The sequence below is a fragment of the Pieris rapae genome, chromosome 4, assembly GCF_905147795.1.
Source record: "Pieris rapae chromosome 4, ilPieRapa1.1, whole genome shotgun sequence".
In the NCBI taxonomy this organism is placed as follows: Eukaryota; Metazoa; Arthropoda; class Insecta; order Lepidoptera; family Pieridae; genus Pieris; species Pieris rapae.
Genome location: NC_059512.1, coordinates 5,011,912 through 5,037,238, shown reverse-complemented (window position 1 = coordinate 5,037,238; position 25,327 = coordinate 5,011,912). Strand labels below are relative to the sequence as shown.

Here is a 25,327-nt window from a genome sequence, read left to right as displayed (position 1 = left end):
TCTTTTGTTTTGTGAAGTTTAACTAAACTAAACTCACTTATTATAAAAAAACTTAAATTGTCTAATGGAATTCGTTTCTAACTCTAAAATATTTTATGTCTTTTGTTTTGTGATGTTTCATATTCATATATTTACATACCGCATACAATATTTGTATACTTAATGTTTAAAAAAAAAGTTTCAAATTTTGTTCTATGCATTTCACGTGAATTTAAAAAAATATTTTTTTTTTCTTAAACGTTGTAATAAATATACATATGTACACACATATTACGTATAATTTTATTTATTTACGAAATAAATAAATAATTATTGGTAAATAAACGTAATAATTGATGGGCGGCTTGGTTTTCAAAACAGCAGAAGCCGCTTAATAAATACAATGGTCCATTTTCTAAGGCTTCAATTGAACGACAGCTTGGCTCTCTCACCTTGGCTTGAATTTAATATCATTGCCATTATTGAGGTATTATATGAGTAAGTATCACAGTTTTGTGATACTTATTTACTGAGCGAGGAAAGTACCAGTTCTTGGGTCTTACTATCTACCAGGTGTCAACTTACAACAATTATAATACATACAAGTATAATGTGTTATAATAGCAGTTAGTAATAATAGTATTTTTTATTATCAGGGTTTGGTATCCTTTAGCAGTGTAAATATTGAGCAATGTGATTCTTATCTGATTAATATATTATATTATATTAATCTTCTTGCCTACCTTATGTAATTTAATACATTTTTTTTCCTTTACTCACAGTGGCTTGGAAGATACCGCTCGTAAGCGATCAATTTTTATATTGTAGTGTATCGAATAAATAAATAAAATATTTTTACGTAGGTCACGTTAAAAACTAAAATTCAAACTACGACACTCATTACTAAATTATATTTATAAAAAGCAATTTTAAATATATTGACCGAACAACGTGGGAAGTAAACTGGGAATTAAGTTTTTTGTAAAAATAATTTCAATTATGAGTTGATTTTTAAATTAATTTCTTTTATCAATCGATTACACCGAATTAGATTTCTTAAGATCTAAAAGTTATTAAATTGCTTCTTTGAGAATAAAACCTCCTTGTATTCATCGGCATAGCTGTTTGAAAAGTCTTCATATTCCTTCTGTCTTTTTTCTTGCGTTTTTCCAAATAAATATTATCCAAGAGTCGTATTGTAAAGAAAAAAATTAGTTCGACAAAGCTCAACAAACTCGCACCAACAAATAACCCAGCAGCACCGCCAATCGAAACTGGAATATTATTTTGGAATAATAATAATAATAATAATTATCAGTCGTAGTAGTACAATCTACGATTTTTGATATAGCGGTTAGGTATATAAGAGATCTATTATTCTTACATTGAGTAAGTAAGTGAAGAATCGAGATATAGCATTCAATATGAGTCAGATATGTCAAATTTAATACATAATATATAGATATAAAAACTTTTTTTATAAATTAGGGTTACCTCTTCTAAATTATTATTTAAATCTAGAAGTATAATTCTTACCAACTAAGTCAAGGCGACTTCTAACCACGTTCCTTTTAAACCTCTCAGTTGGTAAATAAGCCAGTTTTAACTCTACTGCTATTCTCTTTTTTCGACCACGTCTGCAACGAGAATAAATTTTTTTCTCAATCTATGAAAATTGCTAAACAATATATATGTAACATATACTTTCATTATTATTATTTACACTGACATTTTATCCGGTACTGTAAACAACAGAAAAGTAATACAATACTTTAATATAAAGGTAAGAAAAAAAGCATGTCTTGTACAGGCAGGTATTAACTTATATTAACTTATATAGGATTATATATAACAATGCCTACCCGGCAGATGTAACAGCATCTTTTATGACAGTAATCTCAGTTTCATCACATGAAGGTAAACAGTCACAAACTAAACCAGGCCGTCCCCCAGCCCAACGCGGCTTTAGTGTTGTCAACTGACTAAAATGACGGTGGAGACACAGCAAACCACTTATGTTACACATTTGTGATTCATCTGAAAATAACACTAGAATCAACATTCTATTAAGAAACAACTTCAACTGAAAAAGCTCCAATGGTTTTAAGTGAGGCTATAGGAGTTTGTTGTGAGCCTGCCTGTGTCGTATAGGTAAGTCTGCTATCAAATTCTGTTTGCGAACGAGCAGTATGTAGACAAAGAAACAAAAAATCTCTTTTTTCTATTTCTACTAAAATTAAATATTTATTAAATATTTCTACTTATTTCATTTATATATGTATCATGTTGTATTCAAATATCATGTATTCATGTAGTTCAGATGCCGGAGGCATGCCCTGATAGTATAGTAGAGCACACGAATCGTCCTCAGCCAACAGTCACCAATTCCGCATATGATTTTGCTTTTTAACAGATTCCTCAGTTCTGCATCAGAACTGGATATATTTTCCACGAGTTGGGGAGACGATTGTAAGATGTTTTTAATTTTTAATGGGTATAAATTTTGTTAGTAGTTTAAGATAATAATGTATATGTTACTGTAGTAATAAGTTATAATAGTATGTATAATGTGTATTATAGTGTTCGCCATTTTTTATGCTGTTTATAAATAAATATAAGTAATAAAATTATAATAAAATACTGATTTCAAATAGATACCCTGATTATTTCAGTCATGATTATTTTTGTAACGAATTCAACTTTTTTATCGAATGTATGTACAACATTAAAATATTTATTACAATACCAGATCCTATCATAAAATGATCAATGCATCCGCAGAGCTTCATTTGTTCTCGTTTGCGACATAGCACGGTACACGTGCTGTAAGAGTAAAAAGGATATAGTCCATTATCATTTTCGTAGGAGAAACGACAAGCTCTTTGCGCAGGAGTTGTTTCCACAGTTAAAGGATCGTTTTCAATGTTCTTCACTACTACTTGACGCCTGTGAAATAAAAGATACGGTCTTCTATACACTTTTACGTATTGGCTCTTTAAAAATGTCTATGTCGAAATATATATAGATTTTTTCTTTTAATAAATTTCACAAAAAAGAGTGCGACTTTTCATGATTTACAATCCAGCCTATTCAATTAGTTTGAATACATTATTGTTGAATAATTTTTTTTAATTATTTATGGCTAATAAGTAATATTATGATGACTTAATTTTCTACAATACTAATGAATAGCTAAAACTAAGCTAATATTCATTCTAAAAGTGTCTGTTTACATACGTTATTTCTGTTTTATATTTTTCTTTTTCATAACATGATGAATTCTTGGTTTATACCAACTAAGTCACAGAATGAACTAGCCTGACACAGTCACAGACACATAATAACATACTATCAGTTGCAACACAGCTTGTGTTGCAACGGATAGTATGTTATTATTCGATCCAAATAAAAATAACGATAGAAAGGCGTGCACAAGAAGCACACAGTAAATGAACAAGGATCACCTACGTAGGTATCCGCTTACGTGTGTAAAAAATTGATTTCTCGTATTACTTGTCTACTAGTCTAGGAGTACTTACTGATATTTTTTCCCAAGCACTAATTTCAGCGTTGATGACGTAAGCGTGGTGACAGTAGGTACTTCGTCCTCGCCAAGAGTGTATAACTTTGAATAAAATATTTAGTTAGGTTTTTTTGCAATAAAATAGAGGGTCTTAACCTTTTAGATATGTTCCATACAAAAAGAGATAAGGGCTGTTTTTTTAATTCAGCTTATTACTGAACAACATTTTTAACCTACTGTATTTTCCGTAATTAATTTTGAGTCAAATATACGAAACATAGACTTGTTTAATGAGTCCTTTTTTAACAGCAATAAAATTTTTTTGACTAATTAAGCCGATGACCTTTGTGACACTTTTTAGAGTCACTATTTATAGTGCGGTATTTTAACAAATATCCACATGACAAACTTTAAACTTACCATCGTATTCAATAGAGTCTCAAATTTAAGAACGCCTTCTTTTTGCGTCACGTTAAAAACCATTGGGTATAGATTGGGATTCCTTAAAATAAATAAATCTTTAGGGGCGGTCCATTAATCACGCGAGGTTCTAAAGGGAGGGGGGCAGGGAGGTGTTCAGCAAAAATCACAAAGTATCACAAAAGGGAGAGGAGGTCTAGACTTAACCTCACCGCATGTCACGATGGGGTGGAAGGGGTTAAACAATGTTAAAAATAACTTATGTCATTAATGGACAGCCTCTTAGGTAAAATCTTACGAGCTGATTAGTAGTATATCATACGCGAGCTGTCGGTGTTGCGAGCACCTTCACGTATATTTTTAGGACCGTAATATCAATGCAAATTGAATGCATAATTATATAGTGTATAAATAGTATGATATTATACTTACATAACTTGAACAGAATTCAAGGCAAAACAGGTACCCATATCCGTGTGTATTGGCACAAAATATTTGCAGCAATCAAACTCTTTCTTATTAAATAAGCAGTTTGTAAGGAGTTCCGGACAGGTACTCCTCACGAGATTCACGTAATAGCTATAGTTGGAGAAAGGGCATTTCGGATCTGGATTTTTCGAATGGACACACACGTTAACTAAGTTGAAAGCGGCACCACGGAAGTATACAATGTCTTTCATAACATCCTCTAGATCGAGTAAGTGATCGGGCGTCCAGATTCTAAAATGTTGTATCTATCTAGAATGCCATATTGCGCCAATTGCCTGAGTCACAATACATCAAATTTTTTTAACACAAATAATTGTTTTGAATAAGAAAGTCAGACTTACATTATACTTAACAGAGCAAATCATAATTTGCAATAAGACAGATTCTTTTTTCGAATTGTGAAATACTTACCGTTTATATAATTAATACAACTCAAACTATTGTTTTGACAAACGTTTTAAAATACACAAGTCATTTGAAGGGCAGTATATAAGAAAAAGGATGATTGTTTTTCATTCACATGTAACACTAGCTATAATACTATTGGCTTAGTGGCTTCTTCGTTTATAATTCTACGACATGCTGGCTCAAAATTGGATAAAGATATTCTGTACTGCTCATATGTATATAGATATAATTTTTTTTTAATATTTCATAAAAAGTCTAGGTTTTATACATCTTAAACTTTTACAATAAAAATTGTATCTTATACGAAGTGTTAAGTAAAACAAATAAGGTTTAAAACTTACGTATCGGCAACATCATAGATCCTATTATCATTAGAAGTTTCACATATATAAACAGCGGGCATCTTTGTGTCCCAATCAGTGTATGTCGTTTCCACCCCAAAGCTGATGGGATTGCTGACAAATGCAGTCCATGCCGATTGTACTAATAGCCCAGAACCATACCACGAGAGCACCACTAATGCTACCCAAAACCATCTGTCACAGTGGATGAAAACAGTAGGGAAATTTAATATAGGTTCGGCATATAAATAAGAGGAAATGGGAGGAGGTGGGCTACCTGATGTGTCATTTGTTTATCGCATGTATATTAACATTTTTCTTAATTAGAAAATATGTGGTGAGGTTACTTGACTATTTCTTATGTACTTATACACTAATGTATATATACACAAATGTATAATAGGATCAATAAATGATTCAGTTTCAACAAATATTGTAAGTGTATTTATAATATTTAGTATAATAATCAGCGCGTTTAACAAATTTAAAAAGGCATTTAAGAAACATGTTAGTGTAAGACTAAAATTGGGACGGCCAATGGCTCTGTGTATCTCGCTCGTATATACTTACAAATTAAGTTTGTCATGTAAACTAAATACAATTATGTGTAGATGTGCAAGCATTACTCTAATGTTTCAACGTATGAAACGGCGAGTAAGAAATATCGAATATATAGGATTACTAACCGTTCAATCCAATGTTTTGTATCATCGGCAATCAATGCAAGTCCGGCAAATGTGCATTTTTTACAATACTCCCTAAAATGTCTCTTACACGATAGAGGCATCGTTTCCTGACTATGAACAATGATTGTTGCTACTTTGTTCTGTTATTAGAGTAATTGCTATTGTGCAAGCGTTTTTAATAATTAATTAAATAATCGTGATTACTGGGAATGAATGTTCAAGGATTTGTGTATTGTGAAATTGCAATAGGTAAAATTGTTGGGGCACAGCGATATTGTTTCATATTGAATAATAGAACTCATAAAGGCAATGTAATAAATAAATCGTTCACAACATTTTTTTTTATTTACAGCTTAATCTACAATCACATTTATACATTATGTACAATTATTTTACATTTCTTTTTCCAAGAAACCATCTACTATATTAATTTGTGATACACCGTGCTTTTGAGGAGTTATTATTGTAATCAATGGAATTATTAAAAAAAGCTGTGTTCTTGTGATATTGTTTTTTAAAAACGCTGTATTTTGAAAAGTCAACAAGTCAAGTGCCTCAGGGTACATTCGAGTTTTTTTTTAATCGAGGCACATTAATAAGTTTTTGATGTTTTTATTTATCTGATATCTTACATTACGTTATACGTAAGGAACCAAAGAGGATATAAATTTACGTGTATATGCCAAGTATGTCTATTATAAATATTGTAGAGCTTCAGGGTTGAGTATGAATGAAGAATCATGGCTGGGAGAGTAGTTACCAAAGTATTCTGGTTTATATTGATTTAAATAGTTTCGTCTTCTAAGAAATCCAGCGTGCGTAAGTATTTTGTAGATCTCGCTTCGTGATACGTTGTCCGCTTCTCTTTCGAATACCTGTTAATTTATTTTTATTTTTATGATACTGGCATCTCATCTACTTATTGTATATGATTTATTTAGTTAATAAAACCTGGGTTGTATGGGCAAAAATATCACATTAAATATGTTAGCATCGACACTTATTTTAGCACAATAAAGGAGAACAAATCCAACTCGAATGTAAAGTTTATATGACCGTATAGAAGTTAAAGTTTTATCCAAGCATGATATATCACGATCATGGTATAGACTGATACATCCTTAGTTATAGTGAAGAAATCTTTTTAATAAATTAGGACTTACACTATTTATATTTAAAAAGTGTTGTTAGCTATGTTATCTTAGTTTTAATCGTTGTAACCTTGTATGTATATGTGAGAGAAGAAAATAAAGATTATTATTATTATTATTATTATTTATATTTAAAGAGGTCGTATCTAATATTACTACATAGAGTTAAGATAGATGATCGGTAGTAATGCTGCCGTAAATAGTACTTGACTATTTTATATTATATTTATATTTTATATTATATTTTAATTAGTACTAGTTGGCTATTCCGACACCCAAATATACCCAATAACTACTTGCGATTCCTCAAAAGGACATAAACATACGGACCAAATTTTCTCCATGATGCAGCAAACTTGTCAGCGGAAGTATTTCTTGTAAATGGGGATTCCTTAGCGCAGGGCTCCTCAAATGTAGTGGAAGAAGTTCTTCGGACTCTCTCACAGCCACCACGGCTGGGTGTGGTGGTGGAAGGCACGTCACGGAGCATACGGTTAAGAATAAAACGGTGCATTTGAGAAGCATTGTATCTATAATAAAAGTGGAAGAAAAATTATATGAATATAAAATTATAAAACTGTCTCGATCTTTGAACTCAAGTGGGAAGCATAAAAATGCACATACATTACTTATACAGGAATCTGAACCGTTGGCATTTGTTCATTATTAGATAGTATTAGAAAGTGAACTACTTATATATTTGTTTACTTTTCGTATTATAACCAAAATTTTCAGTACCCATTGGTATATGTTCAACTAATTTCACCGTTCTGAACGTATGAACATTTAACTTTAAACTCATGTCAATGTAACCTTGATCTATAATTACTGTTACAAGAAACTTACTGATATATTTAAAGTGGAATCCGCAACCTTGGCAAAAAATTAGACGATGACAAAGTTATATGGTATAAGGTAAAATGATACACGTATGTATATGTATTATGATCGAAGACTGTCTACCTACATTAAATATTAACTGTTTTACAGACGCACTCAGTCGTTCATTACGCTGTAAGTAGTTAAGAAAAGATTTGATATTATTCGGGTTTTAAAGTATGTAGCTGATTCCTTATTTAGAATTAAACATACAAGTATTTTCTTAATCGTATAGTATAGTTATTGAAATATACTAAGTTATATGGAAACCTAACTGACCACACACAAAAAACACGTTTCTAAAACGATAAAATTTAAAATCGGCGCCGGCGCCGGGTTGTGCAATTATATTTATATCGTAGTTTTATGTTAAAACCATCGTCCGTGTATTAACAATAGCTCAAGGTTACCGTAGTAACTACCATTATACTTTCAAAACCACGCATTGGTCAATGTTCGAGAACCATCCTAATTTTGGCAGAAACTGCGAAATAGTGACCTTATAAACTAAATATTTAACTATTTCTTTTAATACAACAGATTATAGCTATTCCATTAAAATGCGTTTAAAATAAATCATTTAACTTAAGGAATGATTATGCATGATTAGATAGTTATTAATGAGTTGTATGTAAACAGTTTGACAGAACATAAGTTTTATTAAGTATTTTTAATATAATTACCATTAAAATGCATAACATTCGTGTTATGTTAATATAAAGTAAATATATGATGACCTTTTCTGTCATATCATATTTTCAATCACGTGTATTTTTTATAAAATGTATGTAGCTATGCACTATATTTTTCTTAATTAGATTTTTTTTTATAACTGTAACTTATTTTAAACAATTACTAAGTCGATGAGTTTATAACTTTATTATAACGCTAAATGAAAATTACTGGCCAAACATTTTTTGAATGGAAATTAAATTTTTTTTTTTATTTTATTTATTCAATACATGTGATAAATAAATACATGAGGGTACATGCAAATAACCATGCGCTGAAACCAACAGATTTAAGTGCGGCATGGTGTGGTCGCTGCTACTCGACTGATTGATTACATAATTAATTTAACACTTACATAGTATCTTATTTTATAGCATAAAGTACAGTCATACGCCAACATTTCTAGATACAAACAAAGTGCCGGAAATATGTCTATACAACTATAATGATAGTATTATTATGTTCATTTTGTTACACAATATCAATTCAGTCTTAATGATTTTTAATGGATCCTTGCAATGATATAGCTTGTACAACAGAATAACACTTAGGCTACAATTTTTTATCGAGTATTTTTACACAGTTATGATCTATTTATATCTGTATATTTTTAAGCATAACGGGACAAATAGTGGGATTTGAGTATAAATTTACTTTTGTTTATATTATTTAGTAAACTATTCAAGGTTTGGTTCGGTATATTATTTAAGATGCTAGGAAGCATGTACTCCCAGGTCCGTTGACCGTATAAATTTTTAAAGTTGGGTACTATGTAGTTAGGTGAGTAGGGCAAAACACGTAGATTGTTAGGTCTTTCTTTTTTTACTAACGAATCTATATGACCGTGAGCCTCACACACAATAGATAATTCAATTTTATCATATATATTGAGTATCTTACAATAGTGAAACAAGGCTTTTTCCTTCAGATTCAATTTCTGTTTTACCTTTGGTGGTACAATTGTCTTTAAAAGTCTATATTGTAAATTAAAAATTTTATTTATGCTTGTTTTGTGTGTGCGGCCATAACTACTCAGACAATAGTTTATAATGGAGTCTGCTAGTGAGAGGTACAACATCCTTAATGTATTGTATGGTAATTTATATTTAATGATATGCAAACGGGACATTATTGCTCTAAGTTTGTTACAAATATGTTCGATGTGAGGTTTCCAGTAAAATAAATTTACGTCTAAAATATTTATTTGTTATATCTGAATTTAAAAGTTCATAAATATCATTAAAAAACTCATTAATAATTTAAAAAATATACCATCTAACTTTCTAAGTATTACAAATGAAGTAAAAACCTTACCTTATTACCTATTAGCACAAATCACTACACTAAATCTCACAAACAAACCTTAATTTGTATGGCGTTTCAACTCAGGCGCAGCGAGTAAATGCGAACAAACACAAGTGAGAGGCTTCACCCACTACCTCAGACCATCCTTCACCACACATATTCTGAAATAATATTATTACTTGACTTCAATTAAAATTCCAACCAACTATAATGTACCAAATGGTTACGATTTTTATTGGTATTCGGAATAGTTCAATATTAAGATTATGAAAAATTAAAGCGAAAAGAATATTTAAAAGGAATAAATCTTTTCTATTTCTTAATTTTATGGTCGTTAAATATTTTAGTATCTATAAAAGAGTTTAACAAAATTTAAAGTAGTATATCCTTATTCTTTTTAAAATAACTAAATCAAAGTATACTAATAAAGTATATATCTTGATGTAAATACATATTAACAGAAAAGACAAAACAGAACTATAGTTAAAAAAACAAATCAAAAGCAATCATTTTCCTATGTTACTTCTACTAAAGCTAGCTCCAAGCAATTGGGAACCCTAAAACAGATTTCTATCGGCGCTTATTATTTTGATAGGATCTCTAGTATTGTGATTGCTTTCGTGCAACAAAACGCTTTTAAACTAAATCGTATATGCTTCAAACAAGCTTTTACATAAAATCATATAACAATTATTATGGATACAGTCACATGTTACATGCACGATATAATACAACAACAACTTATTTATACCTAGAATAGGTTATAATCTGCTATTAGCCATATAAAAATCACCACATAGTATCTAGCACAAAACTGTTATAATGTAAGATGCATGTAAAAGATTTGTTTTCCGGTTTTGGGCTGGTTGACACAAAAGGTGAATTACTGCTCGCCATAACCCATTGCGGGTATAATAATTAATATAGGATTTTAACATTTTTAATATGTAAAAACGCATTCTAAACAATAAACAATTTACATATTCGTAATCTATTTAATGTTATTCGTTTATGCAACAGTTACATAAACTTACAGATACTTGTTGAAGCGAGAAGCGATCTTAATAGTGGCCAGTTATATCCTTTCCCCGCACTATCAGGTCATATTATTTAAAGCATTTTCTACGGCATTTAGTGTATCTGTTATGTCTTATATCGCATATAAGATACAACAGATGCCGCCCAAATAATATGTAAATGGCTTTTACAACTAACATGTTGTATCGTACAAATGTGCACAGTCATGCTTATTCAACGAAACCAAAGCCTTTTTGAGTAATAAGCACAGATCATTAAGTGTTCTGGGTATTCTCTGAAGGATAACACGCATCTGACGATAACTGTGTCATACAATGCAACTCCTAATGCTTACAGGCATTTTTAATTGTTTACATATATACGAGTATATTACCAGAAATATTAATATTCAGACATTTTGTGTGCCAAATTATATTATTGCATAAAACAGTCTCCATTTACATATTGGTACTAAATGTGGATTTATCAGAGATTCTGGTGCAATTGTCTCGCAATCGTGTTATGCTCAATCATGTGATTTGTTTTATCATTATGATTTGCATAACGTGTTTAATGCAATTTTTGTGTAAGTCCAATTCTTACAAAAAATCGTGTCGTGTCTAGACTAGCTGGTATGGTCTGTCTTAATCCCAAGTGAGTTAACAGTTGTTGGTTGAAAGGCGCATATGCCTAACTATATGTCTATTTAAACTTGAACAACGTTACTAATTGATATACTGATATCAAAATCCTTGATTACAATTTATTTGTTAGGTTTATTGGCCCTTCTCATTAGGTACTCTTCGCCATAAGTACAGTAAGTTCAACAAAATAATACAAACTGTGATAGCCAAACAAAACATTTAATTTGACGTTTTTTTTCGTATACTAAAGCCATTTGTCAATAATAATTATTATCTTTACGAATCGATCAATCACGTTTAACTCCTCATCAAAGCTCGATGTTATCTTATAATAGAATATTTAACACTGACTTTATAAATTGATCGTTAACTTTATACCTAACTAGTACATTTCCTGATTTCACAAGTAAAAATGGATCAAAACTACTGCCCCAATCTATATCGTCAGAGATTAAAAAAGACAATACGACCAACGAAAAGAGAAACGCTAATAGAAAGTTTAAGGACTGTGACAAAAGAGTATTGTAAAGAATCTTCCATTTCAGGTCTCAAACATTTAGTTGAAGAAAGGACACCTTATATAGAGAGGTACGTGAATTGGATTTTAATTTTATAAGTTGAAACGTGTATTATTACGCGATTATAAACCCTCTTTTTGAAAATATTAAAAATAATTGAAAGCACTTTATTGCCTTTTCGACCTCTCTACCTTTGTACATTTAGAATCATTGAATCTTTATACTGACGTACTAAGTTTTATATTTTGTTATATAATTTTGAATCAATCTTTCAATTACCTATATTAATCAGTCAGTCACTTTGAATCAATCACTCGACCCGCAACTACTCGTACAATAATTATATATATTATAAAAAAAAAATATTTATATTTGGATAATGTTGTCTATATTATTAATACAAAGTTTGGTTAACTTTGCTATTTTAAGTTTCAAGAGCAGCGCTTGAGACGCACTTACGATGATATAATTTTAAGAGCTTGGTCTGAAATTATGACATAATTATTATTATGTGAACCAGTGAAAGGTAGCTCATTCTTTAGTGTATAACAATAATAATAAAAAAAGCTATAAACCTATTTATGAAAAAATTATTAAAAATTTGTACAACATTTCTTAGTTCCGCGAACTATTATTTAGGTATGAAATAAATTTATATTTGATTCATGAACTGATTAGTGTTAAGTTACTGACAATTTTTGATACAGATCTGTTAATTCAAATCTATGAGGTGCATATAATCTCTCAACACAAATAAATAATTTATGTATTGCTTGCATTATGTTATGGAATAAAATAAATTTATCTTTCTTCCGTGTTGTGTGTTTCATGTATAAAAATATGATGTAATAAATTGTATATAAGTCGCGATCTTGAGGCATGCTATATTTTGAGATCTATAAAAGCTCACAATTACAGAGCTATTTGGACCATCACATTGATAGCTGCTTTAATATGCTCTGTATCCCTGGTGTGGATGACTTTTCAAAGATACTATCAGGCACCTTTAGTCACCACTCAGATACCAGAAGGTATTTCAATCAACAAAATAATATTTCCAGCTGTGGGTATCTGTACTAATAATAGAATAAGCAAGCGAGCAGTAACTGAATTGGCGAACGAATTGTAAGTGTTGGTATCGAAAACTATATTTATTTAATGACTATGTAAGTCTTCGTTCCGTTCAAATTTTTTAAGTCATAGTGATTAGTTATAAAAAGAATATGCTTTTAGGATACTGGCTAACAGTGTGATTGTATTTGTGGTCCAGTTTAGATTAAGCCGGAATTACATTACGAAATTGTTGGCATCTATGTGAAATCACGAAAGTACTTTCGATACATGCGAAAGTTATTTCGTAAAATAAATAGTATCGTGAAATCCACAGTATCGTAGTAATCATGGCCCAACAGCATTAAAAGCTATATTCAATGTAGCTAAAGAGATGCTTATCTACGCATTTGGGTGCTATGAATTTAGTCTCTGAATTATTTGTGAAGATCCTGAGAGCTATAAAAACTATTTTTCAATGAGTCAAGAAAATTTTTATTTTTTACTGAGAAGTGTATTTTCTTAGACAAGATAGATATGTCGAGAAGCGACACCAGCATAACTTAAACTTCAAATTACGCTGCATTTTTTAAGCAACTGGAAATAGTTTTAAGTCTTTATCATAATAATAATTCATTATGTACTGGCATAGAAATAAACACTTCCGTATACCACAGGTGTTTTCACGACACCAGTTTCCGTTGCATTTCCATCATGAACATGATATTGTTGAACGAGACTAATTTCACCAAAAAATCGCACAGGTCACAAAACTCATTTGCATTCCTCAAATTAATTGAAACTGTTGGTAAAACTAATGACACGAGATTAATTTCATGCCACTATTTTCGGAATAGAATTCCGGCTCCAAGGTTTCGCTTGTGTTTTAGCCAATAGATTTTACGGCGAATTATAATAACGTGAAAAAAAAAATGTTAAAAAAAAGGCAAAATCTAAATATAATCAATTTCAGATTAAAAGAGAAACGAAATGAAAAATACACTGAGAAAAAGATGTTGTCAATGCTATTTGGTTTAGGGCTGCTATACAATCTTCAAATGGATCCCAACATTGTAGATGTGATGGAACTTCATCAAATTCTCGGAGAATATGATGTCAATGAACTCATGAAAAATGTAATATTAATTTAAGTTTTCCATCGTCAATAAAGTATTATTCTTGTTTTCACGTTCAGTGTGTATTTGTATTTGTTTCGCCATGACAGCTGGTATCACCATTAATGAGTTAATAGTAACTAAAGTAAGATGAGGAGGAAGTTGTTGTCGAAAATGTTGATGTCGAACAAATAGATGTTAGTAAATTAATACCAGTAAATCTGTCAATTATCAACAAAAGCAACGTTTATGTTTTAGTTAACCCCAAAATGCGAGGACTTGCTCTTGCGATGTGCTTGGAATGAGAAACCGATGGCATGCTCGAAATTATTTGATTTCCGCCTCACTATGAACGGATATTGCTGCACTTTCAACTACCTTCGCAGTTCAGATTTCATGTTTGAAGAGTATGGTTCCATTTTTACTTAATTATTTATAAATGTATAAGCAGAAGTGAGATTGTACTACATAACTGTACTATACGGTCTTGTTTAATTTGATGCATTAGTATACATAAATTTTACACGTCCGCAGAAAACTAATGACTTACAGCTACGAGTTGTTGATTTTTCTATGAAAGTATAAAAGTAAGTCAGTATAGTATAAGTTTTCTACATTTTATGCATGCGACGTACGATTATAATATAACGATTGTAATATTGGATTAGAAATTATTACGCTCTTTAGGGTGAGCTTAAGAAAAGAGACTCAGCGCTAAGTCTATTTCCTGTTTCGTACCGTTACGTATGTCAAATGTATTAGATTTTAACTTCAAAATCAAAGAGTATCAAAATTGTTTGATATTATATACCTATATTATTTCAACCAAATTCTTCTTCGACAGAAGTACTGAAGCTCGCAGCACTGATATGTATATGTATGGAAACAAATCCAGTTTTGATTTCGACCAAGGATTAAAAGTCTTACTGTACTTAGAAGAGGATGATGACTTCTTCTATAACACACCTTTAAATGGAGCTCAGGTTTAGAAATTTTTTAATAAATATAATTGTTTTGTATTTTTATGTCTGTTTAGAAAGCGCATCATTTTTACAAAGAGAATTTTCTAAAAAACTGCGCTTGAATATAACAAACCACACTCTTAAATAAGTAAACATAATATAGCTGGAGACAATAACGCAAACTAAGGCCGGTTATTGGGTTGAACAGCCACTGATGATGGTAATGGTAAAGATGCAAATTTTCAGTTACAGTTCTCCGATGCTTACGATTTTCCTGATGCACCAAGTGGCAGTTTTTCAATGCAAATAGTTAGTCCACATGTTCATGTGAGTAGCCAGTCATTAATATTATAAAATGCTTATTAATATTATGAATGTGTTGTAAGAAAGCCTATAGAATACCGGCGTATTCGTAACATAACTAGGGAGACATATATACATATTTAAACTCTATGTTGATCTATCTTCATAGCCAAGCTAGAATCAGCCTTCTGCGCCTGCCGAATATAAAGAATGATTATTTCAGGTTATATATATAAGCTAGGTTTCCTTTTTACACCGTGTGCACTAGTAGTCAATTTCCGTACAAAGACACCCATTTAGCCCATTGTGCGTTGTCCTGGCGAATCGCAGCCAATCGACCTTGTGCGCTTACAATTCTATGGCACTTCCATCCGTCTTAAAATAATTGTTTTTTAATCATATATATTTTTAGTTGGAGGTATTAGCATCTGCATCGTTTACGGAAGCGTCCCGGGATATAGAACATGTACCGTTGAAACTTCGCAAATGTTTATTTTTCGATGAGTCCTCGTATCTACCATTTTACACCCACAGCGATTGTCTACTCAAGTGCCGTATGTCCTTCCTAATGGATAAATGCAATTGCACGCCTTTCAACATGCCTAAAATAAGAAACACAAAGACGTGCGATTTAACAGATGTGCCCTGCTTAATGAAGTACCATGGTACGACATTTGCTTATGTTCTGTTATTTAGATTTATCTTTTAGGAGGAAGCAATCAAAAATTCAAACAACGACCCACCAGTAGGTCAGTCTCTATCGATCAGTCTATATCTGTTGAGTAATCCTTTACATATGCTGAGTCCTATTGTGCTCTTAAAATCAAGTAATTTTCATTAAATCTCCCGTTTTAAGTAAAAAAAATATAGTAGCTTCAACATTGTTACTATGGGATTTGTTTTTTCACTATACTATATTTAAGCGATTTTGTAGCCCAATCAACAACTGTCAGACCAGATTTAGAAGAAATCCCACCGGAATTGGAGCTTGACCTAGTCGCAGGCGGTATTTACTGTCCAATGTGTTACCCAACTTGTTCAAAGACCACTTATAATTACGACTACACCAACGTTCATATCTTTCCGGACCACGTCAACCCGACACCGGTTAAGGACAAGATACACTGGCTGTAAGTGAAAGTACTATTTCGTTCATATATTTTATTGATAGCGAATTACAATTACCGGTTTTTAGCATTAGCGTCGTATCTCAAATGTCCGAAACGCGTAGTTGTTGATAGGTCCTTCGTTTCTAAAGATTGCTTTGTCGATTTTGGATTTAGGGCTCCCTATTTTTTGAAGCCACACCTTCAGGTCGTCAACGGTTCCTTGGGGACCTTGAACTTGGCCCACGACAGTCCCATGCGGAGTGTTCATGACCCATCCTTTCAAGCCGAGCTCAGATGCTTTCTTTTGAGTATGTTTGCGGAAAAACACTCCCTGTACTTTACCAAATACTTCGAAATCGGATGTTATTAAAGCTGATTTTTTACCGGCCATATTAATTAGCAAGCGATTGCATTTCAAAATAATATATGGAGTTATTGTTTGACGCCGTCGTTCATGGTAACATATTTACTCTTTGGGGTAACCATAACAAGATTTGCAACAAACGAGGTTGGTATGCATCTTTTTGTTGGATATGTTTTGTGTTAATTTTAAATAAATTCAGACATAAATAGTATGGAGTAATATACTTATATGAAAAATACTATGTGATTAAGTAGCACAATTTCTAAATTAATGTCTCGAAATATTTTTCAGGCATGGTGCAAACTTTACAGGCACTTCCATTGTACACGTTAAATACGGGAGGGAGGTGGCTGATTGTTACGGGCAGAATGTTATTATGAAATGGTTTGATCTGATAAGTAAGTTATCTCGTTTCATATACCTAAATACGCCAATATTTTAATCTTTAAACTACGCCTTTAAGAATATCAACGGCTGCGTTAAAAGCTGCTTGTGACTACGTATAGCAAATACTTAAAAATAGTAAGTAATTAATAGTATTACTTACCTAGTAGTAAGTAATACTATTAATTACTTATTACTAGGTAAGTAATACTATTACTTACTTAATACTAGTATTTTTTGCAGGCAACATTGGCTCAACATGCGGCTTTGTAACCGGTTTCAGTTTTGTGTCTGTATTGGAATTTGTTTATTTCTATACGGTAAAACTGATCAGAGAATATGTTGATCGACAGCGACGCGAACGCCGCATTGCGAGCGGCGCTTCCACTCCCGCCCAATTCGATCATGACAGTCGATACAGACCGATATATTGGAACGAAATTACTGGTCCTAAAGGGTCCAGAGTAGTGAACCAGTTTTAAAGGACGAAGATTTGATTCTTTAATGAATTTGTTAATAATGAAGTAAAGTTTTGACTAAACAGTGTTTCAACTAAAAATTAAGACACTATAATAAACGTGCATTATAAGTTACCGACGTGTTCAATACCATTCTTTGGAAACAATATCGTTACCATGGTAACAATTTAACAAATACGACACTAACTTTAATATACATTTTTTAAGATCGTTATCGTTTAAATGTTGTATTGTGTTGTTGTATTTATATGAATAAAAGTATCCAGTGATATGTGTATAATAATTATTTTGTAACGTAATACGAAATATTAGTATATACTATAGTGGAGTCATTTTTTGTTTTGTGTTGAATAAACAACAAAACATATGTTAGTTCCCATATCATAGATAAAATCAACCAATAGGCAATTTAATGTTCATTAATTATAAATGGAAGTTAGACTTTTGGTTAGATATAAAATGAAGCTCTAAAAATATTTTCATTTATTTGTTCGAACAGCGAACTGTATACTGTACTGTCTGTCTGTAGTTATTCAAATGTTTTCAAGAAAAGGTAAGAAATATTTTTCAATATGGTGGAATGGAATCAAAAGTTTGCCCGAGACTACTTCAATACATGGTTTTAGATTTTTGGGTGATTCTAAAAGGCATTTAATTGAAAGGTATTTATTTTTCTATGTATAAAATAAATCAGTCGATACACTCTAGTGAAAGCTTCTCAAAGAACTACATACGAATGTGCTTTTTAAACGGGCTCACCTGGTGTCAAGTGCCCATCATGAAATGGTTAGCGTCTGATAAATTAGATGAGTAATAGTTCCTATAACTAAAGTATATTAAGTACACGCAATATAATGAATAGTATATATTTTTACGAATCAGAACAAAATGACCAATTTGTAACAATTTTTTTAGATTTTTATGGCTGTTCTTCGTATGTCTATCGTGGTATTGTTCGTCGCTTCTAATAGCAGCACAATACAATGCATTCCTTAACAACCCTATTTCGTTCGTCGTAGAGACCACTTACACCAACTGGACCACTAAGTTTCCTTCTATAGCTGTCTGTGAGACTGATAATATAGCACGTATTGAAGAAATCTCAGATCGGTTAGTAGCTTAACAATTGAATGTACCCGGACTTATTTTAATAAGTGTTAACGCCAATAGTTAAGCCATTTATTACAAAGCTTTAACCGTTTACGGAACGTTATATTAAAAAGTTAAATAACTTAGAGTATATCAAGACTGGATTAAAAAAAAATCAAACCAGTATTGCAAGAGATGAATGTTTTTAATAAAACAAATCTTCAGTTTTATAATATTAATTTAGATGTAGTAGCTATAAATAGAGTTCCTAAGCTTAAAAGATTTTAAATTTTAACTGAATCTATGTCTAATGAGAAGCTAATCACGCAATATATTTAGTTGTGTCTGAGAAAATGCTTTTGTAGAATTTATGACATATTTATATGAAACAAATTTAGCAGTAAATGTAGTTGTTGTAATATTTTCCATCAACTCGTGTATGTTAAGTCCAACTTTAGCAAAATATTATTTTGTAGTTTATGGGGTAAAGATCACGATTTTAATATTGAAGAAGTATTAAAGGAATTGTCATATTACAAGGGGGTGGCGTATTATACAACCGAATTTTGTAAAATGGAGAACCCGTTGCCAGAGTGCTTTCAAGATAATATAACCCACTATGTGAACCAGGTGAGATTTTTTATAAGACTCTAATTTTTATATTCTCACATGACGCTTTTGTAACGAGTGTTGGCGTTATAAATTAGCCTCAGACAAAGTGTGTCTTTAAAACATTTTTTATATAGAGCAACAAGGTTCAAACCTCGGCTTTGACAAATGGATTTTTCTGTCTATGAGAGTAATTAATGTTTATAGAATAGGTTAATACTCCTTATGAACATGAATTTTTAGGGTTTAAAAAAAATACACAGACCGAAAACAAGCGACGGGGAATTGTCCATTCCGTTCGCTTGCCGCGCATCTTACTTGAGTTGATTGATATGATGGTTCTTTTTTTTTAATTTCAAATAATTCTTAAACTTTAATATTAGTAGAGACTGGGGGCTCCTTGTGTTTACGGGGCCCTGGGCTGCAGCACAAATAAGCCTTAAGTAAATCCGTCCCTGGTCATGTAGATGCGGCGGTTATAAATCTACTTAAAAAAAAATTAACAAGAGCCTATATAATTTACTTTTTCAAGGTCCGAGGCGACTGTAATTCTATAATATCGTTTTGTACTTGGAATGGCCAACCCTTCGAGTGTTGTAAGTATTTTAGACCAATGGATACAGAACTTGGGATCTGTTTTGCGATAAATTCTATTCAAGGAAGGTAATTTTTTTTATTCACATTGTTATTTTTTGATCATATTTATCTTAAACTATTCATAAATCTAGCGTAAAATCCTTAAAGAGTTAACCTGAACTATGGCGTATAATTATTAGTCTGTTACCTACTTGTCAGCTTCGAAGGCGCTATCTTCTGTCTTTCGTTTTCAGTTTTATGCCAACGTGTTCAATTATTAAGTAAATACTTATTTTTTTGACCGGTAGAGTCTAGACTAAATTTTTTAACTGAACTTAAGTCAAAGTAAACGCAAATCAATTCTAAAATTTGAATTAATGAAGACATTACTTAAATTGCTTTCTAAAAATAACCATAAACAGATGGAAGTAGTACGCCTTATTAAAATTTGTCTTCTGAAAATATGTTGACCATTTAAACGGAACTAAAATGGTAACAATAAGAACAAATGTAAAATAGTGTCAACTTTGTATTTGAAAAAGTGTCTAACGCTAACTATGTGAAATATTTGGTGTTTGTGACCCGACGTTAGCACTTAACATTAAACTCAGAATAGAGTGACTCGAGGTAGAGCCAGAGACAGGCATAAAACAGTATAGTAATACTTATTTGTATTGGAATGACATAAGAGTTGGTTAACGCTCAGTCATTCGTACAAATTCGATGTATGAATATCTTTGTCTATGCCACATTATAAATTATTCCCATTTTTAGGGAAAAGCGTCCGCCAAAATTGGAGCTCGTTAACAACCGAACGACTGGGCCAGGCGCGATGACTTTCAACGTTCATTTGCCGGGTAAAGTTTACGTATTGAACGAGGAAGAAGTACCATCAATCACCACTCCAGAATCTGACGTCATCAATGTTACGCCTGAAATGTACCACAGGTGATTGTTTATCACCATTCACAGGTTCATTGGTCAATATTGCTGAATAATAAAATTTACTTTTTGCATAATAGCTTTGAATATAACGGGGATATTCACAAAAATCTAACCAATCCGTAGACGCTTTTGTAAATATAAATGAATGTTAACATACACGCTACTTATTGAGAAACGTAATGTACAGCCATACACAAAGTCATCTATTTATTTATATGGAGATTCATAATTATATTTATTAATTACTGGTTGAAGAGGCAGTAAAAACTTTCATTTGATTCTGTGAAAAAATGTTTAAACCTTTATGAAATAGCATAAGGAACCGTTCAATTTTAGTATCGGAGGACATAAGTCAGTTAATCTTACATACCTAATTAGAACCAGAAAATAATCCATAAGAACTTTTCTGCAAGATAAAACGTATTTACCGAAACAATATTACATATTAATAAATATAATAAAAAATACATGAATAATTAAAATTCGACATTTTCTTTAAGGCGTTTAATATCAATAAAGGATATACAGAACGATGCTGGAGCCAGGTTTATATCTCCAGAAAAACGGAAATGTCGATACACAGATGAAAATAATTTAGAGGTGTACCCATATTATTCATATACAGCATGCACAGTTCAATGTAGGAAGGATGTGCAACTGCGATTATGCAATTGCACCAACTTTTACATGCCGAAAGTTGATGAACACTTGAAATGCAATATGACTGGGGTTATTTGTCTTAATAATAACTTCGATACATTTTCGGTAAGTTGTCCGCGCCAAGGACAAAAAGATGTTTATTAAGGAGAAAATAGCCCGTAATTGTCCCTATCATTGTTCTAAGATTAGTTCTGTTTAAGTTTAAAAGTTGCTTTGTCATTTTTGGGTTAGCTATTGGCTGAACCATTCTGGTTGCCAGGCAATCCTTAAGTGCCAATATTTATAAAATTGTTATCTCGACAGGTACTCAAAGCGCGTTGGTCGTCAAGAACAGGTTTATTCTGCGACTGTCTACCATCCTGTACTGAGGCGGAAATATCTACAGTGAAAGATTTTAAGTCAGTTACATATAACGATTACGCCTCAGTAGCGATAGAGCTTGCCTTTCTTCCTACTGAGAGATATAGGAGGAACGTTGTACGCGGTGTTTTAGACTTAGTTGGTAATGAAATAAATTTCTTAAGCTGGGTATTGACCAAATGCTCGCAAATGACCAATGTTATGTGGCATGTTAAACATCGAGCATTCGTGCAGTAAGTACGGCTGGCGGTTTTTTGTCAAATCCTTTGAGTGTAACACGTCAAGCGACGAGAACTTATTGTGTATTGTTTTTTTTATATTGTCCGGGTACCCTTAGGTTTTTTAATATTAATATAGTAATAATGACAAACCGCCAGATCCGTGTCTGTTGTGTAATCATAATTCTGATGTCCAATACCGTTTCTCTTATTTTTCAATTGAATAAAGCAATATAATTTATAATATCCCAACACAAACTCGCTGTCGGACATCTTGACTGTGAATATTGAGCACCGTTTGCAACCAGCATGTTATGTCGAAATTTTAACAAAGCGAACATGCTTTGAATCACTTGAACATGCACTGCAAATGCTCGATTACACCGCGATCATTTGGTTAGTACCCATCTTTAGATATTTGCACTATGGTCTAACGATCGATTTGTAATAATTATATGTATATGATATAGTAAAATAACTTTAAAGTATGAAGCGATGTTAGATGTGGTTTAGTTTAATACGTATACCAAAAGTGACAATTTATTATTTGACTCAAAACGGGACATTGGTTTAATTTAGGTGAATAAGTAGTCAATGAAAAAAAGTAGTTTTTTTTAGTAAGTTTATTTAGAAACGAACAACCCAATTTATTTAGTTATATTTATCAGAAGAACAAATTTGTTTTATTATGGCACTTTTTTTAAATTCTACGCACATTTTCGCGCGGTTTTTGAAAACGGAGTTCATATCGGAGATAATTGGAAAAAGGGACAGTCCCGTTCAAAACGGGACGTTTGGTCACGTTACGTATACTCTCTACGTTATTGTAACTAGCGGCTGTTAGATAAGTACATAACATTTTGTTTTAGTTTCAACAGGTGGCACAGGTGGCTTATTCCTTGGCGCGAGTTTACTTAGCTTCGTCGAGTTGATCTACATTATACTATTACGTCCCTTTTGCAACATTTACTCACAAAGATACAAGGACCCTTGGCATGAAAAATATGGTCGGAAACTAGAAGACAATAAGTTTATTCAACTTCGCTTGAAGCCTGGATCTCTAAAATTTTAAACGTTTACTTAAAATATACTTTACTTAAAAATATTTGTTTACATACTAGACCTTATCTAGAACCACTTTGTATATATTTTCCGTCAGGTAAATCGTACATGTATTATCCTTGTATAAATAAATAAATGAACACAGATGCGTGGTAATAATTTAAAAATCTGCTTTAAACGTATTGTCTACGTCACGTATACATAGACGCTCAAATAATGTTCACAGTCGAATTATTTTTGATAATTTAATTTAAGATATATTTGCAAACAATTTCTTCAAATAAATTCAAAACTTTCATTCGATACTCGACGTTTTCATCGCACATTTTCCTGATAAAAGTAGTTTTATCCTGCGATAGTATTTTATTAAATTGGTTGGAATCGGTAAAGATCTCTGTAGTTAAATCGTCGTTCATCCAAAATTGTGGCACAAGACATGCGGTAGCTACCAGCCCCCAAAGGCGGAAGTCTTTTGCTGATTCTTGAAGCGTTTTCAACGGAATAATATCATTTATTTCAATACAATTCTGTTCGAGAATGTACTGAAGTTTACAATGGTAATATTTTAAACATCTATTAAAATTCTCTTCTCGGTAGAAAGCCTCTAAGTTACAGAAAAGCAGAAGTACAACATCCCCTGCAGGTGGGTGGTACTTGGCTGCTTGAAAGTCCACTAATAAGCAATCATCAGGTTCATTTCCTTTATAGTGAAACATTAAGTTATTATTCCACAAATCCCGATGACAGATAACATTCCTGTATTTAGACGATGGGTCTGTCAAATCCAGCGCTGCTTTCCATACGTTCCGCCATTTTTTCTCACACTTATCAAGTATATCTTTGGTTTTAGCGTATTTTGAATGGCTTTTTACAACTTCCAACGCGCCTATCATACATTGACTAAACCATGGGGCTGATATTTCATATCCACCCTTGTCAAAATAATCTTTATAGTCGTCGCAAATCCTGTAGGGACGATTCAATTCAACTGATTTTTGTTCTTCATAAATAATGGAAGAGGCATGAAATCTCGCCAAAGTTTTTAATGCTTGAAAAATATGAGCATCGTCAAAAGTTTTGAGCTTATAGTGCATTCTGTATCCCAGGGAATTTAAGTCTTCAAAAACCATAGCGTCTTTTAAAGCCACAATTAGTTTTGGACTCCATGCTTTTATGCCTGAAAATACAAATAAAAAGTAAAACATCGTTTTGAATTATTTATCTATTTAAATAAATCAGTCGCGCTACAACTTCTTTAGGTCTTGGCCTCAGATTTCTGAATCTGTTTCATTTTCATTTTTAAATGTAATAGGCAAGTAGGTGATCAGCCTCCAGTGCCTGACACACGTCGTCAACTTTTTTTTTGTCTAACGCATGTCAGTTTCCTCACGATGTTTTCCTTCACCGTTCGAGCAATGTTAAATGCGCACATAGAAAGAAAGTCCATTGGTGCACAGCCCGGGATCGAACCTACGACCTCAGGTATGAGAGTCGCACGCTGAAGCCACTAGGCCAACACTGCTCATTATTTTGCTATTAAGATCTTTATTCTTGTTTCTCTTCCACGTTAAACACATTGGAAGGTGACTAATCTTTACATACCTGGTATACGAAGCATTTCTGTTATGATTGTGTAAAACTTTAATTCTTTTTCAAACAGTTTTAGCTCTTGAACCATTGCCGCTTTAGCTTTATTACTCTTAGATATAGACTTGATAAAACAATTTAATACTCGCTTCTCGTTAGCACCAAAAGATACATTTACGTTCAACCTTAAATAGTCACATAAAAATCCTAGCATATTTTGACTCGCAAAATCTATAGAATAGTCTAACAAAACCGCGTTTTCTTTAAAATAAATTTTAATTACTTTTGCTATTTCTTTTTCAGAAATATAATTAACAGATGTAATACCATTACAGATGTCTGACATCTTAGCTTAATACACAA

The 25,327-nt window shown here is 31.9% G+C and overlaps 6 protein-coding genes across 6 annotated transcripts; 3 read left to right on the top strand and 3 right to left on the bottom strand.

The window, feature by feature from the left end:
* Window positions 1-1,013: 1,013 nt before the first annotated feature.
* On the bottom strand, window positions 1,014-4,714 carry LOC110992792 (pickpocket protein 19-like). The gene is made up of 7 exons (XM_045628000.1): window positions 4,355-4,714; window positions 3,923-4,004; window positions 3,519-3,604; window positions 2,726-2,925; window positions 1,842-2,016; window positions 1,516-1,616; window positions 1,014-1,253 (listed from the first exon to the last, which is right to left on the bottom strand). Exons 1-7 carry the CDS (start codon window positions 4,600-4,602, stop codon window positions 1,036-1,038), a joined length of 1,110 nt encoding a protein of 369 aa, XP_045483956.1. The 5' UTR covers window positions 4,603-4,714; the 3' UTR covers window positions 1,014-1,035.
* A 7,272-nt stretch (window positions 4,715-11,986) lies between these two features.
* On the top strand, window positions 11,987-15,246 carry LOC123689139 (sodium channel protein Nach-like). Its single transcript, XM_045628011.1, has 5 exons — window positions 11,987-12,162; window positions 13,011-13,217; window positions 14,116-14,278; window positions 14,516-14,664; window positions 15,102-15,246. Exons 1-5 carry the CDS (start codon window positions 11,987-11,989, stop codon window positions 15,244-15,246), a joined length of 840 nt encoding a protein of 279 aa, XP_045483967.1.
* Window positions 15,158-18,088, top strand: LOC110992784 (pickpocket protein 28-like). Its single transcript, XM_045627993.1, has 6 exons — window positions 15,158-15,240; window positions 15,466-15,546; window positions 15,935-16,187; window positions 16,457-16,652; window positions 17,287-17,393; window positions 17,623-18,088. The coding sequence occupies exons 2-6, from the start codon at window positions 15,520-15,522 to the stop codon at window positions 17,859-17,861; spliced, it is 822 nt and encodes a 273-aa protein (XP_045483949.1). The 5' UTR covers window positions 15,158-15,240; window positions 15,466-15,519; the 3' UTR covers window positions 17,862-18,088.
* Window positions 16,675-17,084, bottom strand: LOC110993107 (acylphosphatase-1-like). Its single transcript, XM_022259216.2, has one exon. The coding sequence runs from the start codon at window positions 17,020-17,022 to the stop codon at window positions 16,720-16,722; it is 303 nt and encodes a 100-aa protein (XP_022114908.1). The 5' UTR covers window positions 17,023-17,084; the 3' UTR covers window positions 16,675-16,719.
* A 548-nt stretch (window positions 18,089-18,636) lies between the features above and the next one.
* Window positions 18,637-23,387, top strand: LOC110992774 (pickpocket protein 19-like). Its single transcript, XM_045628010.1, has 8 exons — window positions 18,637-18,668; window positions 18,774-18,968; window positions 19,424-19,577; window positions 20,089-20,219; window positions 20,907-21,080; window positions 21,578-21,842; window positions 22,041-22,239; window positions 23,185-23,387. Exons 1-8 carry the CDS (start codon window positions 18,637-18,639, stop codon window positions 23,385-23,387), a joined length of 1,353 nt encoding a protein of 450 aa, XP_045483966.1.
* LOC110993122 lies at window positions 23,019-25,310 on the bottom strand. The gene is made up of 2 exons (XM_022259252.2): window positions 24,980-25,310; window positions 23,019-24,554 (listed from the first exon to the last, which is right to left on the bottom strand). The coding sequence occupies exons 1-2, from the start codon at window positions 25,308-25,310 to the stop codon at window positions 23,623-23,625; spliced, it is 1,263 nt and encodes a 420-aa protein (XP_022114944.2). The 3' UTR covers window positions 23,019-23,622.
* Between the last annotated feature and the right edge of the window lie 17 nt (window positions 25,311-25,327).